The sequence below is a fragment of the Hesperophylax consimilis genome, chromosome 16, assembly GCF_061612785.1.
Source record: "Hesperophylax consimilis isolate HC1 chromosome 16, BYU_Hcon_1.0, whole genome shotgun sequence".
Lineage (NCBI taxonomy): Eukaryota > Metazoa > Arthropoda > Insecta > Trichoptera > Limnephilidae > Hesperophylax > Hesperophylax consimilis.
In genome coordinates, this window is record NC_142851.1 from 30,583,330 (window position 1) to 30,605,126 (window position 21,797).

The 21,797-nt window shown below is 33.3% G+C and overlaps 1 protein-coding gene across 1 annotated transcript; it reads right to left on the reverse strand.

Moving 5' to 3' along the window:
- Positions 1–4,075: 4,075 nt before the first annotated feature.
- Positions 4,076–18,247, reverse strand: LOC149417028 (uncharacterized). Its single transcript, XM_089640735.1, has 2 exons — positions 18,177–18,247; positions 4,076–6,731 (listed from the first exon to the last, which is right to left on the reverse strand). The coding sequence occupies exon 2, from the start codon at positions 6,729–6,731 to the stop codon at positions 4,575–4,577; it is 2,157 nt and encodes a 718-aa protein (XP_089496861.1). The 5' UTR covers positions 18,177–18,247; the 3' UTR covers positions 4,076–4,574.
- Between the last annotated feature and the right edge of the window lie 3,550 nt (positions 18,248–21,797).

Here is a 21,797-nt window from a genome sequence, read left to right on the forward strand (position 1 = left end):
ATATTGTCTACAAGTTAACAGGCTTAGAAAAAAGTTATGTGCAAATATATTCTGATATACAATTTTAAAAACTGATATTTTTCCTTTACTAATAAATTGTAGAGATTGTATAGCTTTTCTCGCAAAAATGAAAGAATACATTTTTTTAGAGTAACTAATTAGAAACTAAACATAAAATAAATAATCTGATTTAATAAAACCATTAAGGAGATATTAGCGTTTTCCGAAAGGCTTTGAAAAATATATTCAAGAGGGGGTGGGGAAGGAAGCACTAGGGGGAAAGTCGGGGACTTTTGTAAAAATACATGTCTAAAGATCTTCTAACATCTGTGAAAAATTCAGCTTCCGGGGAATTAGTTCCGACATTGGGTCTTTTTTTCCCTTCATTGACTGGGCTATATGGTTTATCTTTTTTTTCTTTTATTACTAATTAGTCTAATTACACATTTCAGCAAAGAGAGTGAGAACCATAAAATACTATTTTAGCTGAACGGAATTGCATTCCCAATGAGAGTGGTACACAATAAATAAAATACTAGAACATGTTTGGGATTTGGCAAAAGAGCATCTATCATTAATACAACATATCAGATCACTTTATGGAGAAAAACCCGACACAGAATATAGTCAAACTTCTATTATTCAAACTGTTCTACCTAAAAAACCCGACACAGAATATAGTCAAACTTCTATTATTCAAACTGTTCTGTTGGCCATGAACTTCAGATAAAATATTAAAGTTATAAAGTTTTTTACAAATAAAACCTCACATTCTTTCATAAAACAATGTAGGTACGTCACTTCTGCATTTAAATTAAAATGAAAAAATATTCAAGCAAATCTACAAAACTGATACTTGCAGCCAGTTTGTTCAGAAATGCTAACTGAAGTATGCCACAAGATCTCCTGAAGTAATTCTGATTAAAAAAAAACAGTCATACGTACAAATTAAATACAATATTCGCTGTTTAATCATCTTATAATACAATACACCAAACATTGAAATTAAAATCTTCATTATCAGGACTAGAAATTATCACTAAAATTTGAATGAAGATAAACCACCACTAAAATATGAATCACTCTAAAATCACATGTATTGCAAGATATTATTGATAAACAAAATTAAAAATTGAGCCACAAACTTTATTTTACATTAAAATACCCAATTTATTTTTTAAACTCTTAAGATAAATTATTTGAATGGGATATAAATATATAACTGATACCTAATCTATTCCCTGCAATAAGGGCAATTTTTTCAAGGGAATTATCCAAAATTATCTTGTTTAAAAATAAATATGAGACATTTACCACTTTTACAATCATAGCCAAATAATCAAAGCACAATATAACGTTATTTTGATGTTCGTAAGCCATCGTAAGCAGATTCAAATTTAATAAGCTTTTAAATTGTGTGTAATATTCATAACCTGTATCCTCCTTACTCATCAAGAATAGCGGGTAGGCGCATTACGGCGCACTATGGTTGGGCCCGGAACAAGACCGTCTGATAAATCGAAAAAAATTTCATTTTTATCCGTTGAAATATAAAAAAAAATTGTTCCTTAGTATATTTAAAATAATATCAAAGTACGGGTTACTTTTATAATATGGGCAGAGATATTTTATTGAATCAAAATGTGGAATATTTCGAGGTGAATTTTAAAGCATTTAAATTAGTTATATATATTATTTTATATATCACCGAAGAGGTTTTTTTTTAAGCTTTAATAATATGTATTTTTAATATTTTAGTTTTAAATAATAGTGATCTATTAGCTCCCTTTAAGAAAATCATACCTAAACCAGATTTTGACAAAGTTCAGGTAAACTTTTAAATGGTCGTCAGGTTTTTCCCTGTAGATATTAAAACACCATATAATAAAAAAAAAACATTTTTTTAATGTAATAAAATAAAATCTGCAGATTTTTTGCGCAACAGCGTCAAAAAACGGATTTGCCGCTGCTCGTTTTTATCAGAAAATGAACTTGTCGCAGTACCTACAAAGAATGAATGCTATTTTTGATAAATGAATCAAGCTAAAGCGTCAAAGAACACAAAAATACTTAATTATGCTAAGAAAATTAACCCCTGAGTCATCATTTACCTTACTTCGGCTTTTAGTCAAATTTAAACAATGCACTAAATGAGGAACCATTAAAGCTCGGTTTGATTATAGATAAACAAGGTACTGGAAATAGTAATGACGCAAACACGGCTAGAAGATTTTTTGCTAATCCTGTTTATACTGCTTATATAACTGGAGTAGACGAAGAGATAATTTGAAGGTTTTCTATAACTTTATAAACCATGGCATGCGGAAGAGTCATAAATGCAAATAAATTTGGAAAGTATACGAATAAAATCGCAGAGTTGTATGTTAGCAAGTACAGCTGGTATTACACGCCAGCTTCGGTGCATAATATATTATTAGGTTAATTCAATTTAACCAGTTGGAGAGTTTTCTGAAGATGCTCAGGAATCTATAAATAAGGACTATAAGATGTATATGTTACACAGGGCCAAGTGACACGTTGCAATTTGCTGCTTTATCAAGTTTTTACAGATCTAAAAACTAAAAATAAATAATCAGTATATTTTTCAGTGACTAACGTTTTTGGGCGCTATATACTATATGAGTGCTTTGCTCATTTCACCATCTTCAACAGATAACAATATTGTAAAACTATAAGAAATTTCCACCCTGAAAATTAATGTCCTAAAAAACGAATTTTAAGATTTTATTTTTAAAAAAATTAAAGGAAATATTTTTACAGACTAGTGCTAAAATTGAAATACATGAAAATATTCAAGTTAAATTATTAAAATTAATCATTTTGGATAGCGTACTATGCCTTCACTTTACGGTTTTTACAAATAATAATTCTACCCCATCAACCACTACATCGCAGCCATTCATAGTTAAGCAGTTAGAAAATAATTGAAATTTTATGACAGACTGTTATTTACGTTTTTGATTTTAAATTACCTCGTGAATACCTTGAAAAAATAAATATAGTGCTGACACTAAAAAAACATAAAACATTGATTATCGTTTTTACCTTCCACGTAGCATCAAACAAATAACCGACATTCTTAAATTTAAATCATCACTAAAAACATTTATTTTAAAAAAATGTCACTATACTTTAAATTTAAATGAACACCTTACATAAATTAAATACCTCTGTTTTTTTTTTTTATTTATTTATTTACATACATTTGTTAACGTGTAATTGTTGGGTTATGTAATATAATGTGTATTTGTCGGGTTAGTTGAAAGAAATAGGATGTAACCTATAACCCTTTGTACTCTGTATTTTTGTGCAATAAATATTTTTTTGAATTTGCAATAAAAGAGATGATGAATGGAGCGCAAAAGAAAAATTATTTATTTTTGTGTTTGATTGGGTCGTTGCAGCAGTTCGCTAGTTCTATAAAAGGAAACCACCCACTCGGCAAAATTTATGGCACTGATCTTCTGTAATCAGATAGTTTTTTTGAAAAAATAATTAAATGTTTCTTCAATAATTGCAACATCACTTGGTGGCGTCATTTTAATTTAAATTAAATAAATAACATTTGTTAACACCACTATTTAATCAGTAAGGACATATTTCAAAACCAATACTTTTTTCGTCAGGATAAACGTATAAATTATACAATTATACGTTGAAAAGTGTTAAAACACTCACTGTGGAAGGTATCACTCACCTGCAAATATTCTGCTTTCCCCTAATATGTTTCAGTTCATGCGTTCATTGGTGATCTATATTGCGGACTATTGCTCAATTATTATCTTTTCGATAAAGATTTAGTCACTTTTATATATTTTAACATAGTAAACTCCTGCAAAATTTATTTGAATTTATTTGAATATGAACTAAACTAAAATAAATAAACTAAATAAACTATGTAAATTCGCAAAATTTGTAAAAATTATTTGAATTTATTTGAAATTTTGCAGGAGTTGATAAGCTCCATCCATAGTATGGTACAGTTACTCAGCTATAGTCCAGAAATGAAGTAAGTACTATGATTTGGTTTGACTTTGATAATAAAGTATTCAAATATTTTTTAATGGTTTTATTGTTATTTACAAGATACATATTTTCCATCAATTAATACGATAAAATCTTCAAATTGTAGGTATTTTTTTTTGTATAAAATAATCTTAATTTATTCATTGACAAGTTCTAAGTGCCTATTAAAATACAATACAATAAGATGCAGATAATAATAATTACATTAAAAATGAGGTAGGATCTGGTGGGAAACATGTTGAATTTTATCAAAAAACATAATTCAATTGAACACATAAAATTTCAGGTTAGATAAAAAAAAATATAATAATTTTTTTTTATTTCTATTGTAGAAGATACGTCACTATTAAATATTAACAATGCATTTGCTATCACTCCACGCTTTTGCTAACACAGTTCTGATATATTATTGTTAATCATATTTTATTTAGTGGTTCACTTTCTTCAAAGACCCTATTGATTCAAAAGTATTTATTTTAAGTGGAACTGTGTAATGTATTACTTGGTAACGGTATTGTTATTTGAGCTTAGGCCGGGCTCGGGATCAGAGGATTTGGGACTTCGGGGAATGTGGGTGGGGAGCCCCACCCCCCAAGCTGAGAAGCAGTTTCATTAGGGAGGGGGTCCCCTCCTCCTTGTGGGGGTGGAAAACGGATCGGGAGGAATACAGGGGGAGGGAGGAAAGGAGCCGGACAAGGCTGCGGTTGGTAATAAGGAGGCATGAAACAAGGTTGGGGCATCATCGGGTACTGTGGATATTGAGAGAACTGTGTGGGCGGGTACTGACCTTGTTGCATACCTTCACCTTGTTGCATACCATCACCTTGTTGCATACCATCACCTTGTTGCATACCATCACCTAGCTGCATACCTTGAAGGAACGGTTGTGCTAATGAAGAACTACTATCACCGAAAGGGTTCAACGAAAGATTTGGATTCGGTGACTGCAAAAAATTAGTAGGTGGCATCTGGTATTGGAGCTCGTTCTGAACCTGGGGCTGTTGCGTCATATATTGCTGGGGGAAGTACATAGATGCGGCAGGATAATAGGGGAATGCACCATACGGAGAATAAGAAGATGCTCCAAAAACTGGATCTACTTTTTCATTTCCGAAACATCCGCTAGTTCCGCAAGACGCCTGATCAGTTGGCTGACTAGCTAATGGCGATGGGGGCGTATGATAGTATCCCGGCTGGTAAAACGGACCTTGTCTGTACAACGAACCCGGCTGGTGACCATCGTCGTAACAGCCGCTACAGGAAGGTTGGCTGGCCCCATAGTATTTCTGGAAACCGTATCCATAGTGATCGTAGCATCCGGCACAAGAGCTTGGCTTATTTCCACATGACACGTAAGGCCAGGTAGGTTGGTAGTTGCAGCGAGGCTGTGGCTGAGGGACATAGGCCACCTGGGGGGGACAGACGCTGGGAGGGCCGTTGCAAGGCTGTCGGACCTGTGCATGTACGGTTTCAGATGTGCACTCTACCCCGCATGTGTGATGCTTTCGATGAATACAACGTACTCCTCCTTTAGAACTGTTAATTTTTTCACAAAACCGTGGTTGAATTACAACACAACATTTCTGATCAGATGTTCCCCCATTTTCGCTACTGAACTCTCCTCGAATTGCACTCGTCGTATTGCTTCCAAGATCCAAATTATTGATGTTAGTGTTGTTGATATTGGTTGGCACGTTGACGATGTTTGTGTTGTTGACGATGTTCGTAAGTTTAATGATGGTTGTGACATTTGGACTTGTGGTGTGAATTTCTCTAGTTATCTCTCGGGGCGTTGCAACAAGATTTTCGGGTGGAACAATCGTCTGAATTGATGGAACGACTATTGGTGGGTTTGGTGGAACAATCGTCTGAATTGGTGGAACGACTATTGATGGGTTTGGTGGAACGATCGTCTGAATTGGCGGAACGACCATTGATGGGTTTGGTGGAACGATAGTCTGAATTGGCGGAACGACCATTGGTGGGTTTGGTGGAACAATCGTCTGAATTGGTGGAACGACTATTGATGGGTTTGGTGGAACAATCGTCTGAATTGGTGGAACGACTATTGATGGGTTTGGTGGAACAATCGTCTGAATTGGTGGAACGACTATTGATGGGTTTGGTGGAACAATCGTCTGAATTGGTGGAACGATTATTGATGGGTTTGGTGGAACAATCGTCTGAATTGGTGGAACGATTATTGATGGGTTTGGTGGAACAATCGTCTGAATTGGAGGAACGACTTGTGGTTGGTTCGGTGGAACATACGTCAGTGACTGAATCGGTGGAACGACTTGTATCTGGTTCTGTGGAACAACCGTCTGAACTGATTGAAGGTATATCGGTTGTTGTACAACTGCATTAACCTGGCAAGACCTGTCGCAGCGATCGGCGCAAGTGTTTCCGGAGCAGCTCGCCGCGCAGTCGGTTATACAGTTGTTGCAGGTTGTTCCGGCACACGATTGCAGTGGTATGGCCTGGACTAGTTGTGGAGTAATGGAGTTAAACTGACCATTGCACGTTTGGCGTTTCACTCTTCTTTTTTCCAAACATTTTACGTACTCCTTGTATTCTGTCTGAAGACATTTTATTTCCGTTTTGCACAGATCACTTTCTGCTTTGTCTGCGCCTGATACTAATACCGCTGTAGCTGCCAAACTGAGAAGTATGAGAAGTTGCATCTGAAAATAAACAATTTAATTATTATTAAAAATACTGATTTTGGTTGTGTTTCATATCTGTCTGTAACAATGGTTCAATGAACTCTAGAACTAGATTCAAATGTCACTTTCAATATTGGAACAATTTGGTTGAATAAATTTAGACAAGCGATTAAGTACCCATTCATAAAATAGAAATAATTATAAAATATCCCGAAACAAATTTTTTTTTTTTTTTTTTCAAATTTGGAATTTTAATATCCCGTGGTTTTTTACGGGTCGTCGCTAGGTATGTGCTTACATAAAAATAATAATACAGTTATTAGTTAACATTCTGTTTTGACCTGATTGTAAATTTTGGTTAACTTAAATCATATTAGTATTTTACACCGTATAGTTTTGCAAACCCTTTTTTGTTAAAAATGTTTTGTTCTATATTTAGAGGTACTTGTTTCGTAAATAAATACATAAATATACAGAATATTGATAAACGTCTAAATTAAAAATTAATTAATTATTTTTAATTTCTTAATGATAAATTTTTACTTATCTACTGTCAAATAAACCCACCGGCCCAAATAAAACAAAATGTTTTTGCCGACGGGATTTTTTTTCTCCCGTCAGCGGTATTTATTTTTACTCGTGAGATATTTTCAATTTGTATGGATATTTCAGGCGAGTAATTAATGCTTATAATAATTTGTTATCCTTTGTGTTATGCATAAAAACCTTGTGTTATAAACATTAGTTTATTATTAAAAAATAAAACTAAATGTACCTTTTTTTATTTGCATTTACAGGCGTTGTCAGTCAAGTTGTAAAAAAAAGTCACGGAAAACAATTGTTATGCATTGAAAAAAACAATTTTATCTCAAATTTAAAATCATACTTCATTAATAACATCAGTATAATATTGTTATGTCTTTGTTGAATGAGGTGGATTTTTTCAAAGCTGCCCGTTATAAGGCGGAAACAGTTTGTTAGTATTGACAATCTCTAACGTTTGCAAAGCTATTCGCCGTTAGCGTTGAAAATTATCTCAATATTGTTAAATACAAAACAAAAATGACGAAATATTATATGTACTTAAAGTAGAAAAGTGTCTAAAAAATATATATCTGGTCGTTTATAAGGAGTGTATTTGGGTATATAATCTAACAAACTGCTTTGGCAGCTTTTGCGGGTCAATAATATATATCTGGACGTTTATAAAGAGTGCATTTGGGTATATTATCTAACAAACTGCTTTGGCAGTTTAACTGTTGCAGAATATATATCTGGACGTTTATCAGGAGTGCATTTGGGTATATTATTTAAAAAACTGCTTTGACAGTTTTGCGGGTCAAGAATATATATCTGGACGTTTATAAAGAGTGCATTTGGGTATATTATCTAACAAACTGCTTTGGCAGCTTTGCGGGTCAATAATATATATCTGGACGTTTATAAAGAGTGCATTTGGGTATATTATCTAACAAATTGTTTTGGCAGTTTAGCTGGTTTATAAGGAGTGCATTTGAGTATATTATCTAACAAACTGCTTTGGCAGTTTAGCTGGTTAATAAGGAATGCATTTGGGTATATTATTTTTTTAACAAACTCCTTTGGCAATATTGCTGGTGAAGAATAAAAAACTAATGAAGAAGAAATAAATAAACTTCTGATTATTTCTTTGAATGCTTACCAGTTTTAAGCCCGTGGAAACCGTTAAAATAATAATTATATGTATTTTATTTTAAAACTGATAAACGTTAAAACGAATTTGTACAAAGTAATTGTGAGTCAAACTTTTTTTTTGCCAACTCCGGATCACGAACCTGCAACCTATCAGGCTTCAAATTTTACATCATAAATTGTTTTCACATTCCTCTAATTGTCCTTACGCTCCTTACGATGCTAGTAAAATGTTTTACGTCCTCGAGGGGTAATAATCTCGACTAGCAATCCGAAGATTTCGGCAAAGCGTAAGAAAAAAAATTTTCATGAATTTTTGTTATTTCACAATTTATTCATTTTTAAAAATATATAGTTTACTAGCGGTACGTTCCAGAATGGTATTACCGTATTACCCTAGTATAAGACCACCATTCAGAATTGAACTGTTGCTTGAAATAGCTTTAGCCGAGTTTGGTGATCAGATCTGCATAGCCAGGTTCTCCCCCACCTTGATTTTTCCCCATCTCCTTCCGTTCCCGCTACCTACAGCCTCACAACTATACCAATTGGAGATGCCATAGTCTAACTGGTTCCTGACAGTTGGGAGCAGTTGGGACTCTTGTTCGGTATTCACAAAAAAAAGAAAGACCTAAAATACCAACATTTATTATTACGTACCTACTTAATTATAATCCTTGCCTATTATTCGGCGTGGTGTTAGATCCTTTGTAAGAATTGATTCGAGGAGTTGCAAAACCCGCTCTGGAAATTTCCGCAAATCTGGATATGGTCATGAATAACTGTTTATAACACCTTGAATATAAAGTGAATATACCTTTTATGTTAAACATCCAAATAATATATACATCCGAAAAATATCAACATTATATTATTTAAGTACTTTAGGGTTTTGTATCTCCACGACTCAATTATTGCAATGGCCTGTAAAAAAATATCGTGTCTAAGCAACCGGAATTGGGATAACATAATCGTAATTATAATAATAATGTATCGATATGTGTATTGATATCTGTACAGACACAAAGAGTGCGATAAACGAATCGACAAAAAAAAGTCAAACGATAAAATTTCAAGGCTCTTAGATAAAAAATAAAGAAGATCAAACATTACAAATTCAAGGCTAGTAAATCATTTTATCAATACAAATAAAAGAAACTTATCTTTTCAAACACGTACAACTCATGGATGTAAACGGGTGACGACAAAACGTCCGATACTTGCAGGGCGTTTTACACTATGTGTTTTTTCGTACCGATCCCGATCCCCGTGTGGAAACTATATCGGGACCTATTTGAAAAACCTTTACTTTACACGATTGTTATGTTACTTACGTTATTTTACTTGACGTCATTGAATCTGCAAAAATACGCGCGAAAAAAAAAATAGTATTTTTAATATAATACACACTATTCTAAAATGTATTTTGGTTTAACTGAGGGTTGAACCCTCCCACCCAGGAACTGGGTTCGACAACTCTACAAACCTCGCCAAATGCCGATCGGGTGGGACCGTCATTTATTTCATATATTAACTGCTGTAATCTCATTGTATTTCATAGAAATGCGTATACGTCCGCGTGTGTACGTGACTGCTACCAAAAGTTGATAGAATGTATTATTATCGACAACGAGACTATCTGCCGAGTTTCAGCTCGATTGAAAGCCGTTAAGTGAGTTAATTTCGGCTTCCACGATTTAAAATCACTCAGTACTGAGAACAAAGGTAAAATTCAAATAAATTCAAACATACATTTCATTACAGTAAGTTACGTAAAAAAATGACAAACGGCAGATGTTAAAAATAATGACCGCTATTTTAAATTCACAACATTCCCTAAATATGTTGTACGGTAGTTTTAATTGGTCCGAATATCAATAATAAAAAATTCAAAAGTAAAATGTGATATGATTCGGTATATATTCGAGAAAAAATTATCTCTTTACAACCGTATTTTAAGATTTAGTACTTTATTGATACCGTATCATTTTGATAATATTTAATTGTAGTAGCAACATACGTAATTTGAAGCACGCAGTGATAAGGCTGTACACCTGTACATGTCTACTTTAAGAGGCACACATTTTTGATATATTTAATATCTAAAATTGCTTCAAAATAACACATTAGATATCATTTCAAATTTCAAATCAGACTCTTATCTGGGTTATGTTTGGGATTTTCGCTGTTAATAATTTAAAAAAAATAGTTAAGGGATTAAAAGATACTTTTTTAAGATGTATGTGTTGGTATTTCTTTTTATATAATTCTAATCGAAAGAGAGAATAATTATGGCATAATTAATGTTTTCAAGGCGGAAAAAATATTTTTTTCACAAAGTACCCTAGATTTCTTGATATTGTCCCAAAAATGATTTATTAATAAAATTAGTCAGTAGAGTAAAAAGTAAAATTATAAAAAAAGTAAAAATAAAAACTTGCGTTTCGGAAAGTAACACGTATTCTTCTGTCATTTTATAAGGAGCGGAATTATGTAATATTGTTCTGCTTTAATCAGAGGTTTCGTTGTCATCCAGAGGTTTGTAAGCCAATTTTGTTGTTAAAATTTCTTTCATATTAAAATTTACAGGTTTATTTCCGTCGCTCCATACTAAATGAACCATTATGCACCGGGAGTCCATTGTTTTTGTGGTTCGTTAATTTATAAGTTCCATTATATAAAAAAAAATTACCAAAACCGACCTGCGACCAATATAAAAATACCAAACATACTAATAATTTGTTAGAGGTTGCATCAGAAATTAACGGATAATTGATTAGTGGTTCCTGAACTTTTTTGGAGTAAAAAAATTAGATAGCATTTTGGTTTATTTATTGTTTTTGTGTTTAATTCGTAGAACTCCATTTAATTTTTTTATAAATTTAATTTAGATTAAATTTGATAATATTATTATTAAGTTCTGCAAGTGTTTTAGTTTTTTATTATTGTGACAGCTGTTTCGGCTTACAAGGCCATTTTCAAACTGTGGTTAGTCCACATTGAGACGACGTTTTTATACTATTTCAAATGTAAATTTTGAAGGTGCATACATTGATTTATTACTGGTTACACCGATGACATGATCTATTGTTGATTAAACCAATCTATGTTTTCCCCTCAGTAAATGGTAATGGGTTCTTAATTATTTACTAATGACTTTATTGCTATGAATTATTTGGGTGCATTATACTGCTTGGGTTTTGTGAAAATACTGAGAAGTGGTGAGTAAATTATTTTCCGTACTTTATTAATTAGTGTTAAATTTGGGTCATTCGTTCGTTTATTGATTTCTAATTGTTCAAGTAAATTTAATCTAATGCCCTTTTTTTCTATATGCAATGGTTTAGGACCCTTGTTGTTAAGTGGGGTATGATTATTCACCAAGAGATGTTCTGCGAATTTTGAGGATATGTTTTTATTATTATAACATCGTATATGTTCTTTGAATCTAGTTGAGAATGCCCTCCCCGTTTGTCCGATGTAAGTGGCGTTACAATCGGCGTGGTCACATTTTAATTCATATATGCCACTGTTATTGAGTATAGGGATTTTACTTTTAGAGTTTTTAAGGCTTGTTCCTAAATTATTGTTTGTTCGAAAAGCTATATTTAAACCACATTTTTTAATTTCTTTTGCAATTTTTTCAGATATTGGGCCGAGGAATTCGAGACATGCAAATTTTTCTATATTTTTGTTATTTACCGGATATATTAAATTGATTTTATTTTTATATTTCTTATTTTTTATTATTTTTTCAATGTTATTTGCCTCATAGCCGTTATTAATCGCGATCGTTTTTATCGTTTCCTTTTCTTTTACAAAAAAAAAAAAAAAATAGCATTTTGGTCTCCGGGGACTTTTAATTTTAATTATTTGTTACCGTTTACAATTCACAGAACTCCGTTTAATTATTTTTAATTTTAAATAAAACTTAATAATTTTATTTTTAAGATATGCAAATTTTTATTTTTATTTTTATTTTGTATGTTTCGGCGTTCAATACTATTATACAAATATGGTTATGTTACATGGAGACGATTTAATTTACGAACCCAAAAAATTTGGAAATATAAAATGATTTATTAATATTTTCGGCGAAAAAATCAATTATCGTAGAAAATCAATAAGGCTCTTATTTTTGATGATTATTTAGATATCATTAGTGATGCCAAATGTCTTTAATTGTTTTATATTGATGTGAATACTTAGAGTCAAAAGAAAGTGAAATGTACTACGTAATAATTTAAATAAGCAAGATTGACTGACGTAGCGAGGTATAAATACATTGTTGCGCTGACTTAGAAATTCCGTATGGAAAAGCTGAGCAAATTTCATAATACCGGAGCTTATAAGGGATTGTGATGAAAACTGAATTTGCGTCATTTACAAAAAATATGTTATAATGTACACGGTAATCATTTCACATAATGATGTACCACCATAAAATCTAGGCTTCTGTGTCAAGGGGATGTGTTATTATTATCTGTAGAGGGGGATGTGTTATTATATGAGTTTTTTTTTATTTATGTTAAAGTAGTTTGTATTTTCAGTGTGTGTTTTATGATAAAATTTAAAATCTTTACTGTTATTTATATACCTGATACTTTCTGGTAATGACTTAAAAAACTTTACTCCGAGATATTTAAAGTTGAAATGCTCCATTGTTTTTTTTTGGGAAAATTGAAGTTTGTCTGATATTTCTATTATTTTTAAAAAGTGTAGTTTTCTTTATGGTGGTAGTACGATGTTTTTAGTTATATAACTTTTAATTCTTTTAACAGAAATTCGGATGAATATGGTTTTAGTAGAATTATTTTAAAAAATAATTGTTGTGCTCTGGAGAGCAGTTGGGTGTGTTTTTATAAGTTCGACCCCATCTTTTAATATTAATTTTTGGGCTCTGTAAAGCAGTTAAGTGTATTTTTTATAATTTTCACCCCATCTTTTAATACCATATTGTATTCAAAGTTAATTATTAGGTTTGCCTGTTCTAAGACGTATTTTATATGAAATAATGTCGGCAGTTGCAATGCGACTGCAGTTAAGTATTACTGCAATACTATCGACACTTCATTCTAAATATAGGTCAAATACTTTGTGAGCTTGCGTCAAATAGTAAACAGATAATGACGATTGTTCAAGATTCGATTTGACACAATGTTATCAGTAAAATGTACTGTGAATGTCCAAATAATTCAATAAATAAAAAAATAATCCTTAACTGATCTTCGAAAGATCATCGATTTTAGATATATATTTTGCATTTATCGTTCCGTGTCCGTAAATCTTGTAATTAATTCTACATTATTTAGTCTGAATTTCACAGTAGATTTTAGTAAAAGTTTTATTTATTTTTTTATATATATAACTCCACACAGGAGGCCCTGAAGAAAATAATTTCCCTCGGGGCCTATGTCATCTTTGGGGATGCTGTGTGGAGGGTCTTTTTGTGGAGAGGAAGGAGTGAACATGGGTATTGAAGATTCCCATGTTGTAGGAGGGAGGAAACACAGAGGCCGGCAGTTCGTTCCACAGCCGAGCTGTTGAACTTAAGAACGAATCGTAGAAGCGACCCGTTCTCAAGTGACAACTTTCAACCGTGTACAAATGTTGAGCGCGCGTTTGGCGTGTATTCCGACTATGTACCGGTGCCGAAGGGATCAATGACGCTAGTTCCTCAGAGCATCTTCCATTGTAATACCGATAGAACAAGGACAGCATACCTACCCGACGCCTGTGCTCTAAAGATTGCAGTCCGTTTGTTAAGATTGGGGAATCTATCAAACAGACCGCCCGTTTTTGCACAGAGTCAATGGTTTTTTTCAGGTATTTAGGGGCTCCGGACCAGAGATGGCTGCCAAATTCGACAGTAGGGCGCACTTGCGATTTGTACAGGGTCAGCAGTTGTGTACTATTAAAGTATCTGCGGGCCCTGTACAGTACGCCCAAAATAAGTATGGTTCTAAGTATTAAATTATGCATAGTTAATGTACCTATTACGTATGTCTTTAAAATGTCTTGGTATTTTCGTGAAATAGTAGTTCTCGATCGTTTCTAATGATGTAGGTATGAGTAATAATAACAAAGAATACTAAATATGACGAAAGTATGTGGAGAGATGAATAGACTCTTTGAATCTATAAGAGCACGAAGTTCACGAATTGTAATAGAGTATTATAATTATATAATATGAATACCGTGCGAGAATCCCAACTGCTCCCAACAATCTGCAACAGTCAGTAAGACTACGGCATTGTGAGGCTGAGGGTAGCGGAGAGGGAAATTAAATGGAAGCAGAAGGTGGGGAAGTATCTGTCTTTTCAGATCTGATCACCAAACACAACTAAAGTCATTGTAAGCAACGTTTCCATTCCAAATAGTGGTCTGCCACCAGCGATATACTGAAATTATCTACAACTCTGGAACGTGGTGACCGGGTATCTCATTTACAATGACAGTTCAACACACCTAAAAAAGTTATATAAAGTCATGAAAAGTGATGAAACAAAAACTAGGTTACATACTTAACTATTTCAACTAGTTTTTTTCCTATTTGTTAGTTACCTATGTAACCTATTTAACCTAGTTTTTCATTCATCACTTTTCATGACTCTATATTACTTTTTAAAGGTGTGTTTAATTGTCATTATGATGAAATATCATGGACGTAAACACTCAACCACGGAGGCCGTCGTAATTAATAAAGGATTATATGTCTACGTTTTATTATTGGTTTATTTATATATCTTGAACGGTACTCCCAAACAATTATTTTATTTCTACACCTTGAAAAGTACTCCCAAACAATTCCTTCATTTCTACACCTTGAACGGTACTCTCAAACAATTCCTTTATTTCTACACCTTGAACGGTACTCCCAAACAATTCCTTCATTTCTACACCTTGAACGGTACTCCCAAACAATTCCTTCATTTCTAAACCTTGAACGGTACTCCCAAACAATTCCTTTATTTCTACACCTTGAACGGTACTCCCAAACAATTCCTTCCTTTCTACACCTTGAACGATACTCCCAAAAAATATTTGTCACATAAAATCAATCTCAAACTTGATTGCTGCACTAAACACTAAACTATAATATAATTCGTTAACAATAATTAATCAGTTTTTGAAATAAGTTCAAATTTATTGGTAAATTTGTGAAAAAAAATCATGTTTACAAATTTTCATTTTCTTAATACTTGATGCGCCTAATAAGCTAATAACTAAACATGACTCGAAACAGATAAACTGCATTTTTTTTAATTTATTCAATTTTTATTGACTCCGTTTAAGCCACCTAACTAAGTTAATTAGGATTAGGATAATTAATATTCAAAGATTTTTTTATGTGTTTCTTCAAGATTTATTTAGGAATTTATGAAAATATTTTATAAAAGGTTCTTCAAATTTAACGATTTTCATTACAACACCCAGACTGGCAACACCCATGCATAAAAATATTAATGTAATTATTTTGATAGCATTTGAACTGTACCAGGAATATAAATTGTGACTTTTATCCAAATTTGACAACCACTAGCTACGAAGGTCATCAATATGAAAATAAATTTATTTGGTGGGAGCTACTAACATAAGCACAGGGAAAATATCAGCATAGGTAAAGGTAAATCATTTTTAACACACCCTTACTTGTGTAATAGTGTACTAGACGTACAATAAAATCATTTAATTTAATAATAATTTAAAGATTTTATTTAATTCAACTTGTGTAATGGTGTACTGGATGAACAGTAAAATAACTTAATTTAATAATAATTTAAAGAGACCCTTACTTGTCCGATAGTGTTCCGGATGAAACACAAAATAATTTAACTAAAAATAATTTAAACACACTCTTACTTGTATAATGGTGTACTGGATGAACAACAAAATAATTTAATTTAATAATAATTTAAAGAGACCCTTACTTGTGTAATGGTGTACTGGATGAACAGTAAAATAGTTTGATTTAAAGAGACCACTACTTGTGTAATGGTGTACTGGATGAACAATAAAATAGTTTAATTTAAAGAGACCATTACTTGTGTAATGGTGTAATGGATGAACAATAAAATAGTTTAATTTAAAGAGACCCTTACTTGTGTAATGGTGTTTTTGATTGGAAGCTGAAGATTGAAACTAAGAAATATAAAAAGAATATTGAAGAATTGAGTCTAAATTTAAACGGAATTGATAAATGTCACTCCACACCCAGAATATTTGGGTATTTGCGGAGTAAGAGGGGACTGCGGGCCAGTGTTTCAAACTTTCCATACCTATCGGTGTTCACAAGTACATTAAAAATATTTTTTTTGTTTAAATGGTAGAATTGTTTGAATAGAAAACAACAAACTAAGTTAAGGCGATGCACCACGTCGTGTAATGTCGTGGAATTTGGTCGCTAACAATAACCATACACGCCAAACGCGCGCCCAACATTTGTACACGGTTGACATTTGTCACATGAGAACGGATCGCTTCTACGATTCGTTCTTAAGTTCAACAGCTCGGCTGTGGAACGAACTGCCGGCCTCTGTGTTTCCTCCCTCCTACAACATGGGACTCTTCAAGACCCATGTTCACTCCTTCCTCTCCACAAAAAGACCCTCCACACAGCATCCCCAAAGATGACATAGGCCCTGAGGGAAATTATTTTTTTCAGGGCCTCCTGTGTGGAATTAATATTAAAAAAAAAATAACTCTCTTTATGTCAAAGGTGAACTAAGTTAAGGTGATGCACCACGTCGTGTAATGTGGAATTTGGTCGCTAACAATAACACTCTTTATGTCGAAGGTGAACTAAGTTAAGGTGATGCACCACGTCGTGTAATATTTGGAATTGGTGATAAAGTTAAAATTCCCGCCAAAAAGTGTGTTTTATTTTATTTTTCGGAGTTCAGTCAAAAACATTTAAATTTCTTATGATGATTTTCTTAAGAACTATGCAATAAAACCATAAACGAAAATAGGTTGGTAAGAAGGAGATTTTGAACTTTAAAGCAGATTTTATAGGCCTGATACTTTTTTTCTAGGCTTATAAAAATGTTGATTTATTTCGAAGCTTGCCTTTTACGAAGATCGTAAAGAAAACATCTCTCTCTAAGCCAGAGAACTCGTAACTAGTGGACCCCTGGGGTCTATTGAGATTTTGTCTTAGAAATAGTCATGATTTATTTAGAATTATTCCTGGTTAAGATTAATTTTCAAATTTTTTTAATGAATCTCAAAAATAGATACTGTTTTTGAAAGCAGGCGAATTTTTTTTCTGATTTTAATATTACAAACGAATATAACATTAAGCTTTTAAGAATATTAAAATTTTGATTTCAAAAATTTATTAAATTTTTTTCAATTATTTTGTCGCTTACCAATTAGTTTTTTCTTGTAAACTATAAAAGTATTACGTTATACGAAACTAAAATACGTAAGTAATTTTAAAAAGTTTACCGACACTTCAATATTTTTTCGATGCATACAAAAAATAATCCATAAAAAATTCACAAATCTTTCGCAAATACGCAAGCACTGACGGTCGATGACTTTTTGGAATATATTACAATTATTTGACAGTGTAAAAGTCCGTATCAGTTTGAGCCCTAAAGTACACAAGAATACTCTACTGTTTTAGATTTATTGTCTACTAAATTCCATAAAAAGACCCAAGGAGTTAAGACAAATTTGTTAAAACTAAAAGCTGTTTAGAATACGGTTGATATTTTGTTAAAAGTAAGGTTAAGATGTTAACAATTTTTTCTTAAAATTACAGGTATTGTTTGGAGTGGTACTCACTTTGAAAGATGGTCGCTAACACGTTACACCGGAGAGCCGGTGTGTCAGTGACTCTTGTCTCTGTTAGCGAAATCTAATCGATTTTGCCTTATCTTTATCAGCTAAGTCCATGTGTCAGAGTGTTATCTTTTTTTTGCGGATAACCGAAAAATTGTGTCTCCAGGCTATGTTTGAACAGTCATAACACTATATATTGGGGGAGATAGTGATAAATAGGGATTATAGAACGGCAGAGGAAATAAAGTAGGTGATACTCAGAAAAAAATCCTAAAATAATAATAATTAACCAATTAAAATGTATAATACAGCTTCTTAACGTGTTTCCAGTAAAACGCATTACTGTTCATCCCGTACAATACAATGTATCCCTTGGTACATCTACCACTAACAACTAGATAATACAATCACAGATTCCTAACGCGTGTCCAGTAAACCGTATCACTGTTCATCCCGAACAATACAATGTATCCCTTGGTACATCTACCACTAACAACTAGATAATACAATCGCAGATTCCTAACGCGTGTCCAGTAAACCGTATCACTGTTCATCCCGAACAATACAATGTATCCCTTGGTACATCTACCACTAACAACTAGATAATACAATCACAGATTCCTAACGCGTGTCCAGTAAACCGTATCACTGTTCATCCCGAACAATACAATGTATCCCTTGGTACATCTACCACTAACAACTAGATAATACAATCACAGATTCCTAACGCGTGTCCAGTAAACCGTATCACTGTTCATCCCGAACAATACAATGTATCCCTTGGTACATCTACCACTAACAACTAGATAATACAATCACAGATTCCTAACGCGTGTCCAGTAAACCGTATCACTGTTCATCCCGAACAATACAATGTATCCCTTGGTAAATCTACCACTAACAACTAGATAATACAATCACAGATTCCTAACGCGTGTCCAGTAAACCGTATCACTGTTCATCCCGAACAATACAATGTATCCCTTGGTACATCTACCACTAACAACTAGATAATACAATCACAGATTCCTAACGCGTGTCCAGTAAACCGTATCACTGTTCATCCCGAACAATACAATGTATCCCTTGGTACATCTACCACTAACAACTAGATAATACAATCACAGATTCCTAACGCGTGTCCAGTAAACCGTATCACTGTTCATCCCGAACAATACAATGTATCCCTTGGTACATCTACCACTAACAACTAGATAATACAATCACAGATTCCTAACGCGTGTCCAGTAAACCGTATCACTGTTCATCCCGAACAATACAATGTATCCCTTGGTACATCTACCACTAACAACTAGATAATACAATCACAGATTCCTAACGCGTGTCCAGTAAACCGTATCACTGTTCATCCCGAACAATACAATGTATCCCTTGGTACATCTACCACTAACAACTAGATAATACAATCACAGATTCCTAACGCGTGTCCAGTAAACCGTATCACTGTTCATCCCGAACAATACAATGTATCCCTTGGTACATCTACCACTAACAACTAGATAATACAATCACAGATTCCTAACGCGTGTCCAGTAAACCGTATCACTGTTCATCCCGAACAATACAATGTATCCCTTGGTACATCTACCACTAACAACTAGATAATACAATCACAGATTCCTAACGCGTGTCCAGTAAACCGTATCACTGTTCATCCCGAACAATACAATGTATCCCTTGGTACATCTACCACTAACAACTAGATAATACAATCACAGATTCCTAACGCGTGTCCAGTAAACCGTATCACTGTTCATCCCGAACAATACAATGTATCCCTTGGTATATCTACCACTAACAACTAGATAATACTATCACATATTCTTAACGCGTTTCCAGTAAACAGCATCACTGTTCATCCCGAACAATACAATGTATCCCTTGGTACATCTACCACTAACAACTAGATAATACAATCACAGATTCCTAACGCGTGTCCAGTAAACCGTATCACTGTTCATCCCGAACAATACAATGTATCCCTTGGTACATCTACCACTAACAACTAGATAATACAATCACAGATTCCTAACGCGTGTCCAGTAAACCGTATCACTGTTCATCCCGAACAATACAATGTATCCCTTGGTACATCTACCACTAACAACTAGATAATACAATCACAGATTCCTAACGCGTGTCCAGTAAACCGTATCACTGTTCATCCCGAACAATACAATGTATCCCTTGGTACATCTACCACTAACAACTAGATAATACAATCACAGATTCCTAACGCGTGTCTAGTAAACCGTATCACTGTTCATCCCGAACAATACAATGTATCCCTTGGTACATCTACCACTAACAACTAGATAATACAATCACAGATTCCTAACGCGTGTCCAGTAAACCGTATCACTGTTCATCCCGAACAATACAATGTATCCCTTGGTACATCTACCACTAACAACTAGATAATACAATCACAGATTCCTAACGCGTGTCCAGTAAACCGTATCACTGTTCATCCCGAACAATACAATGTATCCCTTGGTACATCTACCACTAACAACTAGATAATACTATCACATATTCCTAACGCGTTTCCAGTAAACAGCATCACTATTCATCCCGTACATTACAATGTATCCCTTGGTACATCTACCACTAAAAACTATATAATAATAAATCATCGAAGAAAGCAATCACATTGTGGCTAGACATTATATTTAAATGAAAAATTACTTTCGAACATATTTCAATAATATTTGGAATTGAATTCTCACATAGGTACCTTTTATGAGGTTTTAGAGTACTTTTTAGTACCTAAATATAATTTCTAGAAACTGACATAGGCGGTTCTAACATTAACCTCCAGATAAATTAAGAAAGATGTCACACAATATCAAAACCATTTTAGTCAGAAACCCGGATAATATACAAGACAAAAAAATGCACATAGAAATGAAGTGAGACTGTTCAATTCAAAATTTGGTACAATGGTAGTAAAGCAATTTCAGAAAAGTTTGAATTTTTTGAGAAATTTGCGAAAAACAGCAAGAGGAGTTATAATTTCCAAGCTTTTGCTTGAGGTCCTAAAAAAATTTGCAAAATGCCTAAAGGTTCCCAAAGGCCAAAAGTACAAATTATCACTATTAGTACCACACAATTGCTAGGATGTCATGGCTACAATACAAAAATCAGTACAGTAAAAAACATTATCACTGTATTTTTGTTATTTGTTTTTGGGGTGTTATGCCGTGTTGCGCTAACTCCTTCTTTAGCCAACGTTTCGGACAACATTGCAGTGTCCATCATCAGGGCAGATGTGTTTATTTAAAATAAACAAAATAAACACATCTGCCCTGATGATGGACACTGCAATGTTGTCCGAAACGTTGGCTAAAGAAGGAGTTAGCGCAACACGGCATAACACCCCAAAAACAAATAACAAAAATACTTTTGGCCGTGAAAATCTCAAATTATATTTTATTATCACTGTAGTTAATCAGTTTTCTTTCATCATCGGTGCCTTCTTACTGAGTAGATATTGTCAGTAACGCCCTTAATCCATCTAATCCCTGAGCTCGCCTTGGACGAGTTAAGTTATTAAAATGTACATATTGCAAAACGCTTAAATATGTTCCATATAAGCCATGA